Source organism: Acinonyx jubatus, chromosome E3 (assembly GCF_027475565.1).
Source record: "Acinonyx jubatus isolate Ajub_Pintada_27869175 chromosome E3, VMU_Ajub_asm_v1.0, whole genome shotgun sequence".
Classification (NCBI taxonomy): domain Eukaryota; kingdom Metazoa; phylum Chordata; class Mammalia; order Carnivora; family Felidae; genus Acinonyx; species Acinonyx jubatus.
Genome location: NC_069398.1, coordinates 37898662 through 37910766, shown reverse-complemented (window position 1 = coordinate 37910766; position 12105 = coordinate 37898662). Strand labels below are relative to the sequence as shown.

General features: G+C 46.9%; 1 protein-coding gene across 3 annotated transcripts in view; it reads left to right on the top strand.

Annotated features, from left to right (window-relative positions):
• MEIOB (meiosis specific with OB-fold) overlaps positions 1-3336 on the top strand; it is a 28204-nt gene extending 24868 nt beyond the window's left edge. For all 3 annotated transcript variants that reach the window (XM_027043600.2, XM_053213706.1, XM_053213707.1), the window contains one exon: positions 2948-3336. In XM_027043600.2, coding sequence (XP_026899401.1) covers positions 2948-3058 — 111 coding nt within the window. In that variant the 3' untranslated portion in view covers positions 3059-3336. The remainder of the gene's footprint in view (positions 1-2947) is intronic.
• Positions 3337-12105: the final 8769 nt, after the last annotated feature.

Below are 12105 nucleotides of genomic sequence, written 5' to 3'. Positions count from 1 at the left end.
GACCCTCTAAAACGCTGTGATCCTGCTGCTCTAACCAGAGCAGGGCCGCAGCCTTGGGGGGAGGGGGTGGTGTCACAGAATCTTAGTATTAAAGGGGAAAGGGGACTGAGACAAACTCCTGTTGTTTTGCAAATGCGGAAAATGGGACCAAGAAATACTGCTACTTGTGCCAGGTCACAGGTGAGATAGGGCTGCAGCCTACGTGACTCCTCTCCTTCTGCCAGTCTGAAAAGTTTTCTCCTTCACGCTCTTCAAAGTTTTCAAGCTCCTCTTTCAGAGAATTATATCTGTCTGTATTTACTTCACGAGGACGTAACATCGAGAATAACCTAAAACACGTTCATGAGCACACATTCCTTTAACAGTCTGCAATGTCGTCATCTCATGTTCCATAGCCTCTGGAAAACCGCCGTGTGTTCTGTGGAAGAATGAGAGTGAAAAGGCCAGCCGCGTCTCAGTATAATCACAGAAGTAGTTGTGATCTCGCAGAGGCTCTAAAATTGCCTTTGACAACACTGCATCTCCACCAGCCCAGCCTCAGAAGCAGGTGTTCCCATTTTCCAGGGGCTTCTTTCCTTGTGGCCTCAAGCATATCCGAGTGGGTTACCGACATGGAGTTACCTATGGTCTCACTGATATTTCTAGGACGTTGCTTTGAGACTTCTTCATTGCTGGGCCTAAGGGGGAAATTGCAAGGATATGCTGTGTCTCGTCCACCATTAGCGTGGGTCCATGTGAATACTGTCCGTTCCCAACTCAGAACATACTCAGACCTATGACCGACTTTGTTTTCCCTCCAAATACGAGGTGCAAGTTGCTAATGAATTTGATCAATTTAAATTCATGGCAAGTTACTTGCAGGTTTCCTAACTCAATTCAAACATACCAATAAATTGCTCTCAAGTAAATGTTGTACCTTCCCAAAGAATATTTTTAAAAAGTATTTAAGTCAGGTTGAACAAAGATTTTAAGCAGATATAAAATGGTCATATCACAGGGCCACCTGGGTGGTTCAGTCAGTTAGGTGGCCCATTTTGGCTCAGGTCGTGATCTCATGGTCTGTGAGTTCAAGTCCCGTGTTGGTCTCTGTGCTGACAGCTCAGAACCTGGAGCCTGCTTGGGATTCTGTGTCTCCCCCTCTCTCTGCCCCTTCCCTGCTCACTCTGTCTGTCTCTCAGAAATAAACTAAAAAGTTAAAATGATCATAATACAAAATGTAATAAAGATCTTGGGGCGCCTGGATGGCTCAGTCGGTTAAGCAGCCGACTTCGGCTCAGGTCATGATCTCACGGTCCGTGAGTTCGAGCCCCGCGTCGGGCTCTGTGCTGACAGCTCAGAGCCTGGAGCCTGCTTCAGATTCTGTGTCTCCCTCTCTCTGTGACCCTCCCTCGTTCATGTTCTGTCTCTCTCTGTCTCAAAAATAAATAAACATTAAAAAAAAACTAAAAAAAAGTAATAAAGATCTTGAGAATCAAATACAATTTATCAATTATTTTAAATCAGTTAAAAAATGACAAAAAGTATTGTTGTACAGATGGGGTATTTTGTATATGCATATTTCAATTAAAAATAGGGGTGCTTGCGGGGGCTTAGTCGGTTGAGTGTCCAACTCTTGATTTTGGCTCAGGTCATGAGCTCATGGTTCGTGAGATCGAGCCCCACACACTGGCTTCCGCGCTGAGTGTGGAGCCTGCTTGGGATTCTCTCTGTCCCTCTGCCGCTGCCTCTCTCTCTCTCTCTCTCTCTCTCTCTCTCTGTCTCTCTGTCTCTCCTTCAAAACAAACAAAACTATGACTACTTCAAATGGTTTAGTTGGAGGGATTTCAAAAGAAGGTATTTTAATGTTTTAAAACACATGGTGATATTACTACAGGTCCTTTTAAGTGTGATGTTAGTGTCAAATGATTTCCAAAAAGGGTAAAGCCATGACTGTCATACAAAAATAAAATGAACACATCAGAGATTTAATTCAATTCATTAGTTAGTGAAGAAACCAGGAATGTGTCCTCCCTGCATGAATTCGAGGAGAATTGGGAGAAGAGACATAAAGGCAGGCTACCAGCAGTGCTGAAGTGGGCTTCTGTGCACCTGCAGAGTGGTCGAGTCCTCACCCAGATGGAGTTTATCTGGATTTCTCCGAGCGGGACCACTATTTGCTTCACTGTCTGTTTCCTGCAACTTAAAAACCGCTCCATCAAGGCCCTGAAAAGTGCTGCCGAATGAGGCAGCTCCAGTGCTCCGGCCAGCCGCACCCCGACTGGGGGAGGGGGGTGGGGACGCTCCATGGGAAGGTGCCCACGGAGCTTCGTTGCCCAGTTCAGTCTTGCAGTGTTTCCTGCCAGGAGTCTTTTCCTAGTAGTCTTTGAAAGTAAACCAGCTAGCTGATGTGCCCTTCTGCCCTGCGTTAAATAAAATGTTGGTGAAGGTGCTTTATTGTCAGAAGGGAGACGTTGTTAACAATAAAGCACATCACCACGTCCCCATAGCCTGACAGATTAGGTCGCCACCACGGGTTAACATCTGTCACAGCTGCTGGCTTGACACTATTTTATGCATGATTGTACGCATGTAACCTCTGCACCCAGTGTGGGGCTTGAACTCATGACACTGAGATCAAGAGGTACATGTTCCACTGACTGAGCCAGCCGGGTGCCCCTTGAAGACACTTTAAACCCTTCTTTTTGTTAAGTATTGGATTTGAAACTCCAATTTTCCTACCAAAGAGAAATGCCATGAAACAAATAACATAGATTTTTACAAAATCAGCCTCAGGAGCCACATCTGTAATTTCTCTCCAAACTGGCCCTGAGACTGGGACTCTCTCAGGTGTATGCTCACACCTGCAGAACAGCTCATCGTGGCTCTCTTGTGCTCACTGGTTTTCAACTTTATGTGCGTGGTGGTTTTTAAAGTTAACTCCCTCCCTCTCTCTCTCTCCTTCCTGCAGTTCTTTTTATCACATAGAGCAAGGGGCGGACTGAGAGTTAGCGTGCTCTCGTGTAAGCTTGCAGACCCCACTGAGGCAAGCAAGAACTTGTCTGGACAAGGACATGCTTAAAACAGGGTGTTTTAAACTCTGAACAAGGATATGAGCTTCGACTCCCTGGAAAGCGGAAAACGAGTTTGAAGATTATGGATGAAATTGTATTTTGTTCAAATGTGGTAAAAATGTTTCTATAAATTGTTATTGTGTTACCTTCTGGAGTTGGTTGAGAGGGGTGAATCTTAAAATCTCTCGTACAGCCCAGCTCCTTTGTCAGAAGTCCTTTTCTTCCAGCTTTGCCCAAATTGGAAAACGTTTGCATCAGTTAATAAACAAGTTTAATCTTCCCCACAGATATGATTTTTTTTTAAATTTACATCCAAGTTAGTTAGCATGTAGTGCCACAATGATTTCAGGAGTAGATTCCTTGATGCCCCTTCCCCATTTAGCCCGTCCCCCCCACACCCCCTCCAGTAACCCTCTGTTTGTTCTCCATATTTAAGAGTCTCTTCTCTTTTGTCCCCTCCCTGTTTTGATATTATTTTTGCTTCCCTTCTCTTATGTTCATCTGTTTTGTGTCTTTAAAAAAAATTTTTTTTAACGTTTATTTTTGAGACAGAGAGAGACAGAGCATGAACGGGGGAGGGTCAGAGAGAGGGAGACACAGAATCTGAAACAGGCTCCAGGCTCTGAGCTGTCAGCCCAGAGCCCGACTCGGGGCTCGAACTCACGGACCGTGAGATCGTGACCTGAGCCGAAGTCGGACGCTCAACCGACTGAGCCACCCAGGCGCCCCTGTTTTGTGTCTTAAAGTCCTCACATGAGTGAAGTCCTATGCTATCTGTCTTTCTCTGACTAATTTCACTTAGCATAATAGCCTCCAGATCCATCCACGTAGTTGAAAATGGCAAGATATCATTCTTTTTCATTGCCAATATACGAGTGTATCGATATACGAGTATCGATAATACTCCATCGTATAAATATACTCCATCTTCTTTATGCATTCATCCATCGATGGACATTTGGGCTCTTTCCATACTTTGGCTGTTGTTGATAGTGCTGCTGTCAACGTAGGGGTGCATGTGTCTCTTCGAAACAGCACACCTGTATCCCGTGGATAAATGCCTCGTAGTGCAACTGCTAAGTCGTACGGTAGTTCTGTTTTTAGTTTTTTGAGGAACCTCCATACTGTTTTCCAGAGTGGCTGCCCCAGCTTGCATTCCCACCAACAATGCAAAAGAGATCCTCTTTCTCCGCATCCTAGCCAACATCTCTTGTTGCCTGAGTTGTTAATGTTAGCCATTCTGACAGGTGTGAGGTGGTATCTCACTGTGGTTTTGATTTGTATTTCTCTGATGATGAGTGATGTTGAGCATTTTTTCGTGTGTCGGTTGGCCATCTGGATGTCTTCTCTGGAGAAGTGTCTGTTTGTGTCTTTTGCCCATTTCTTCACTGGATTATTTGTTTTTTGGGTGTTGGGTTTAGTAAGTTCTTTATAGATTTTGGATACTAACCTCTTTATCTGATATGTCATTTGCAAGTATCTTCTCCCATTCTGTCGGTTGCCTTTTAGTTTTGCTGACTGATTCCTTCACTGTGCAGAAGCTTTTTATTTTGATGAGGTCCCAGTAGTTCATTTTTGCTTTTGTTTCCCTTGCCTCTGGAGATGTGTTGCATAAGAAGTTGCTGCAGCCGAGATCGAAGAGGTTTGTGCCTGCTTTCTCCTCGAAGATTTTGATGGCTTCCTGTCTTACATTTAGGTCTGTCATCCATTTCGAGTTTATTTTTGTGTCTGGTGTAAGAAAGTGGTCCAGGTTCATTCTTCTGCATGTCGCTGTCCAGTTTTCCCAGCACCACTTGCTAAAGAGACTGTGTTTATTCCATTGGATATTCTTTCCTGCTTGGTCAAAGATGAGTTGGCCATACATTTGTGGGTTCATTTCTGGGTTCTCTATTCCATTCCATTGATCTGAGTGTCTGTTCTTGTGCCAGTACAATACTGTCTTGATAATTACAGCTTTGCAGTGTAGCTTGAAGTCTGGGATTTTGATGCCTCCTGCTTTGCTTTTCTTTTTCAAGATTGCTTTGGCTATTCTGGGTCTTTTCTGGCTCCATACAAATTTTAGGATCATTTGTTCTAGCTCTGTGAAGAATGCTGGTGTTATTTGGATAGGGATCGCATTGAATCTGTAGATTGCTTTGGGTAGTATTGACATTTTAACAATATTTATTCTTCCTATCCAGGAGCATGGAATCTTTTCCCATTTTTTTTTTTGTGCCTTCTTCAATTTCTTTCATAAGCTTTCTATAGTTTTAGGTGTATAGATTTCTCACCTCTTTGGTTAGATTTATTCCTAGGTGTTTTATGGGTTTTGGTGCAGCTGTAAATGGGATCGATTCCTTGATTTCTCTGTTGCTTCGTTGTTGGTATATATGAATAATTTCTTTAAGCCCCTTTCCTCTTTGCCTTGTTTCCACGGAGAAGGATCAGAACTTCCGAAAATGATGTCCCTGCAGCTTGGCAGGGGCTGACTGCTCTCCAGGAGCTGGGGAGGGGCGGGAACAGTAGAAACCGGGGTCAGTGCTGGGCAGCGGCTTTGAACGCTCAAGAGCTTCTTTGATCCTCTCCTGTGATGACACATGAAGCCGCTCAACGCTTATGGAGGCTGGCTGACTCAGGGCTGACAGGTGTGAGCCCGACTCAGCTGGGAGGAGACCAGCCTCAGAAGTTCTTAGGAGCGGCGCCAGCCTGGGGCCTGGAAGGATGAGGGTGTCCCGGCAGGACGCCGCCCCCACCCCGGCTGTCCTGCTCAGCCCCAGCCATTCCACACTTGCTGCATAGACCCACCAGCACAGTCAACACTGGCCCGCAGTCTGGGAGGTTTGGCCTTTCCGTCCCCCACGCCCGGAGTGAAAAACAAAAGGTAAGTATATGAAACTCTTAGAAAGCAGGTGTTGGGACACAAATTTGTCAGCAGCGTGGTGTTTGCTTTTACCATGGGCAGCCGTGGGTGGACCTGGTGTGTCCAGACCGTGGTAAGAAACAAGATGATGGAGGACTTGCCCGAGTTGGGCAGGCAGGGAGTGTGCCCGATGAAGCAGGGTACAGGTGTCCATCCAGACGACAGGCAGGGAAGGAAGGAGGAGGGTAGTGGTGGGGGGGTGGGCGGTGGTCATGCCCTTCCCATTGGAGCGGGCAGGTTCAGGGTGGGGAGGAGAGGGAAGTTGAGGGTGCCCGCCTGGTGTCCACATTCACACTCTCTGTTGGTTAAGCAAGAGTGGGTGTCCAGGAGCCCAGGAGACGAGGCAGGACACCGGGCCCTGATGGCGTGTCACGAACTGCCGTGCCCGGCCCCCTGGTGCCCTGACCTCTAGCAGCGGGTCCCCAAGACCAAGGCCTGGACCACAGGTGCCAGGACCAGGTGTGGGCTCTTACGGTCCATGGGCCTCAGCTGCTCTGGCTGCTTTGCCACTGGCTTCAGCAGCCTAATACAGACGCCTAACACGGGCATTCTGAAATTGGGCTGTGTTTCACACTCCGTGTTCTCTAGCCACAGCCTGAGGACCCTAGCAAGGTGGCAGAGGGCTCTGAATGGCCTCCGCGCAGCTGCCTTGGTGACCTGTGAGTCCACCAGCATTTACTTAAGAAGACCCCGTACCTGTCACTGGAGGGATGCCCTGACTATGCATTTCTTTTTTAAATTTTTATTTGTGTATTTATTTTCATATGAAATTTATTGTCAAATTGGTTTCCATGCAACACCCAGTACTCATCCCAACAGGTGCCCTCCTCAATACCCATCACCCACCCCCCATCAATCCTCAGTTTGTTCTCAGTTTTTAAGAGTCTCTTATGTTTTGGCTCCCTCCCTCTCTAACTTTTTTTTTTTTCCTTCCCCTCCCTCATGGTCTTCTGTTAAGTTTCTCAGGATCCACATAAGAGTGAAAACATACGGTATCTGTCTTTCTCTGTATGACTTACTGCACTTGGCAGAACACTCTCCAGTTCCATCCACGTTGCTACAAATGGCCAGATTTCATTCTTTCTCATTGCCAGGTAGTATTCCATTGTATACATAAACCACAACTTCTTTATCCATTCATCAGTTGATGGACATTTAGGCTCTTTCCATAATTTGGCTATTGTTGAAAGTGCTGCTATAGACATTGGGGTACAAGTGCCCCTGTGCATCAGCACTCCGGTATCCCTTGGGTCAATTCCTAGCAGTGCTATCACTAGGTCATAGGGTAGATCTATTTTTAATTTTTTGAGGAACCTCCACCCTGTTTTCCAGAGCCACTGCACCAGTCTGAATTCCCACCAACAGTGCAAGAGGGTTCCCATTTCTCCACATCCTCTCCAGCATCTCTAGTCTCCTGATTTGTTCCTTTTAGCCACTCTGACTGGCGTGAGGTGATATCTCAGTGTGGTTTTGATTTGTATTTCCCTGATGAGGAGTAATGTTGAGCATCTTTTCATGTGCCTGTTGGCCATCTGGGTATCTTCTTTAGAGAAGTAAGTGTCTATTCATGTTTTCTGCCCACTTCTTCACTGGATTATTTGTTTTTTGGGTGTGGAGTTTGGTGAGGTCTTTATAGATTTTGGATACTAGCCCTTTGTCTGATATGTCATTTGCAGATATCTTTTCCCACTCTGTCGGTTGCCTTTTGGTTTTGTTGACTGTTTCCTTTGGAGTGCAGAAGCTTTTTATCTTCATGAGGTCCCAGTAGTTCATTTTTGCTTTTAATTCCCTTGCCTTTGGAGATGTGTCAAGTAAGAAATTGCTGCGGCTGAGGTCAGAGAGGTTTTTCCCTGCTTTCTCCTCTAGGGTTTTGATGGTTTCCTAAAATACAAATGGTTTCCTGCCTAAAATACAAATTTTAGGACTGCTTGTTCTAGCTTTGAGAAGAATGCTGGTGCAATTTTGATGGGGATTGCATTGAATGCATAGATAGCTTTGGGTAGTATTGACGTTTTATTTCACCTGATGACACAGGAAGTCTATAGGGCCAGGGGTCAGGCCACACGGAATCATAGGGGCGCCACAAACTGTAACTCACACCTTTATGAAATGAAGATGACAAATTGGTTGATACCTAAGTTTGGTTGTAGAATGGCCAGAATTCACACACTAACAGGTAAAGAAGCTACTCCGTCCCACAAAATACACAGGCCCTTGTCCGGGACCTGCATCCCCCGCTGCTCTCCAGGAGCTGCTCTGCCTGGTCTCCGCGTCCTTGGACCTGCAGCTTTGCTCTTGCTGTCCACAGTCGCATGGCGGCTGTACGATTCTTCCTGATCCACTAGTGGTTCATTTCGGGAAGATCTTCCTCTCCTAATGCTGTGCCGGTGAGTTTATTTGCCTGATACTGTGCACGTGGCAGAAACATGGTGTCCGTGTGTCCGTCTGTCACTCATCTTGAGGAACCCTGGGGTGGTTTCTGCTTTTTAACTATATTTTGTTATAAAGTTTGACGTGTTTATTGTAGAAAAATTAGAGAATACTAGATAACAAACGGGGAAAGCCCTAACCTCCCGCCCCCGAAGTCTTTCCCTGGTGTGTGATGCATTCTTTTCTTGTGTGTATGTTTTTGCTGTTGTTTTTTGTGGGAAAATATACATCACGTAACATTCACCATTTTAGCCATTTTTAGGCTTACAGTTCAGTGGCATTAAGTACATTCACAATGTTGTGCTGCTGTCACCACCATTCATTTCCAGATGGTGGTCACCATCCCGAACGGAAACTCTGCCCCCATTAGACTAGAACTCCCATTTCTGCACCCCCAGCCCCTGGGCACCTCTCATCTACCTCATCTCTGTGAGCTTGCCTCTTCCAGGGGCTCCATACACTGTGTGACCTTGTGTGTCTGGCTTTTTCTCCGAGCATCATGTTTTCACGGTTCACCTATGTTACAGCGTGTGTCAGTCTCATTCCTTTTTATGGTTGAGTAGTTTCCACCGTGTGGATGGAAGGGAGGCTAATCTGCTCATCTGTCGACGGACGCTTGGGCTGTTCCCACCGTTGGCTCTTGTGGTCAGCCAGTCAGCGCTGTTACAGACGTGCGTGTACAAGCACTTTTCATTTTCCTGTACGTCTTTCCTGTCACGTATCTGTCTTTCTTTGTGAAAACATACAATTTGCAAACGCAGGTTACATTATAATCTGCTTCCACACTGGGAACTTTGTGATCACTTACTACTGGACACAACTTCAATGGCCGCATATCCTCTCATCACAGGAGTGTAGGGTACTGAGTGTCATCTCCCCAGTACTGCTAGACATGTTAGGTGCTCCCCAGCTTTTGCTTTTGGAAACACCAGCTATAGCTAAGTGTTTGTCCACATTCTTACTTCCTTGGGATGAGTTTCCGGACATAACAATACCAATAGCTGACATTATCGAGTGCTTTCTACGTGACACATTGTAACAAACACTTTACCTATAATAGTATCCGATTTACTCAAGTACTGTGTTTCCAATAACAAAACATTTGAAACGTGTGCCGCCTGCCGGGGCCGCCGGGCCTCAGCCAGGTCCCTTCACGTCCAGGTAGACATCTCCAGCCCTCAGCTTCCCTGGGAGGCGGAGAACCACCTGGGGAAGTCATGGGAAGGGTGGGGGCAGGTCCCAGCAGTGACTTCCCCTTGGGACGGCCAGTGCACTGAAGCTCGCCTCTAGCTCCGAGCCCACCACGTTCTTTCTTAGTTTGCTCTCTGCCTTTTGTGGTTCCTCTTGAGTTTTCTCCTGAGGGTGGTCCTTCAGTAAGTCACCTGAACAAGAACCCCACTCAGCTCTGCCATAGTACCAGCCATAGAAAGGGATTATGACACAGCCAGAGAAAGGGATTACGAAATCTGTATTCAGTGACCTGGAATGATGTTTCATAGTCTATCAAGTGGATGTAGAGTGTTCATTTTTTATAAAAGCTCAAGAAACATTAAAGAAAAAGCGCAAAAGCACAAACGTGAACCATAGGTTCTACAGGAACTACTACCGCATGGGATTGTTCCCTTCAGGGTGCTGACGGTATTGTGTGTAGGAGGTCCCTGCCCGTACGAGATGCGCACTGGAAGGGTAGAGGGTTTCTGCCGTTTGCAGGTTTCCAACGCAAGTGCGCTTAGGCATATGTCTGTGTGGAGGGAGAGGGGGAGAGCAAACATAGCCAATATTGATAATTACCGAACCTAACGAAGGGTGTACGGAGCTCATTGTATTAGTCTTTCAACTTTTTGGTAGGTTTAGTTTATTCAAAATGAAAAGTTGGGGGGAATATGCCTCCTGGGCTTACAGTGATTTTAGCAAGAGCAGGAATTGTGGGAATTGGTGTCTCTCCGTGTTTTATTCTCCCAGCCAAGGACTTTCTGTGCTATACGTGCAATGCTGTTGTCAGCCGTTTGTGACAAAGCCCATGCCACCACTGCGGTGGACGCTGACCTCAGGGGCACCCTGCGCTCCCTGGGAGCTGGCTTGTGCCACTGGGCGCTGCATGTGAGCACTGCTCCTGCCTCCTACCTTTTGGCTTTGAAGGTCTGTCAGCTCGATGGACCCGTCTCAGTTGAACCTTGTATCCTAACCTAGTTAGACTGACACACTTTCAATACCAGCGGGCCCTTGAGTCAGCTCTTCCCCTTAGGAGAACCAGCCGGATGAAATAACTGCAAACGTGCTCACTCTACTAGCAAGTAATGAGAGACGATTTCAATTGCCAACAATGGGGGGACGGACTTGAGAGTCTTACGCGGTCACTGAAATCAGGACTGCAGAAATGTGCCAACCGACATAGCACAGTCACAATGTACGGTGAGAAAAACAGGTTAGAAAATTGTGTTATGAGCAGATCTTCTTTTAAAAAATTACAGGGGCTGGGGCGCCTGGGTGGCGCAGTTGGTTGGGCGTCCGACTTCAGCTTGGGTCACGATCTCGCGGTCCGTGGGTTCGAGCCCCGCGTCAGGCTCTGGGCTGATGGCTCAGAGCCTGGAGCCTGTTTCCGATTCTGTGTCTCCCTCTCTCTCTGCCCCTCCCCCGTTCATGCTCTGTCTCTCTCTGTCCCAAAAATAAATAAACGTTAAAAAAAAAAAATTAAAAAAAAAATCACAGGGGCGCCTGGCTGGCGCAGTCGGTTGACTTTGGCTCAGGTCATGATCTGGCAGTCTGTGAGTTCGAGCCCCATGTTGGGCTCTGTGCTGACAGCTCGGAGCCTGGAGCCTGCTTTTGGACTGTGTCCACCCCTCCCCTGCTTGTGCTCTGTCTCGCCCTGTCTCTTAAAAATAAACAAATGTTTAAAAAAATTAAAAATTACAATGTCATCCACAGGTTTGGAAGAAGGTAGACTGCATGCTTCACTGTAGCTGGCTCTGGGTGAAAGAAATTTTGGGTGCTTTGCTTATTCATGTTCCCTACCTCTTCTGTAATAAGCGTATACTGCTTAAGCAGTTACAATAAGAAACCTGATTAGAAAAGAAGTTAAGATAGCGTGACATTTAGTAAACAAGTCCAATCCCGGCACCTCACAGTAAGTGTGGAATTAAATGTGGGGGTTGCGTAATACCTAAACGTCTGAGTCTTCTTGTAGATCTGCTTACAAGATGCAGCCTGCCTTGTGGTCAAGACTTCAAGTTCTGGTCTTAGGAAAGCTGGGTTAGAGCACGGCTCTCTCCCTCAGCTGAGTGACTGTGGAGCCAGGCCGGCTAGCCTCTGAATCCCCATCTTCCTGTGTGATAGGGACGGCAGGCAGAGCAATCTCACAGCTTTGCTGAGGGTTCAGTAATACGCGGAAAGCTCTTGGCACAGTGCCTAGCAGCACTGAGGGTTCAATAAATGGGAGCTATCATTAAATGAGATGTCCTCAGCTTTCTGGGAGGGGCCGGCGGACGCTGGCACTGTGCGTCTTGCCGAGACTCTCCGTCCCAGGAGGGCAGGCAGGAACAAGAGTAGCTCTCCCAGGCCATTCAACTTCCCCGAAGCCTCCTGTGTCTGGCTGGAGGTGGAGCTGATTAACTCTGTTAGTAGAGCACAGTGCTCCAGAGGCCAAAGAGCAGTGATCAAGGTCTGAAGCCCCTTCATGCGAAAGCGTCCTTCCTAGCCACTCCTGGAGGAGAAAAAGTACACTTTAAG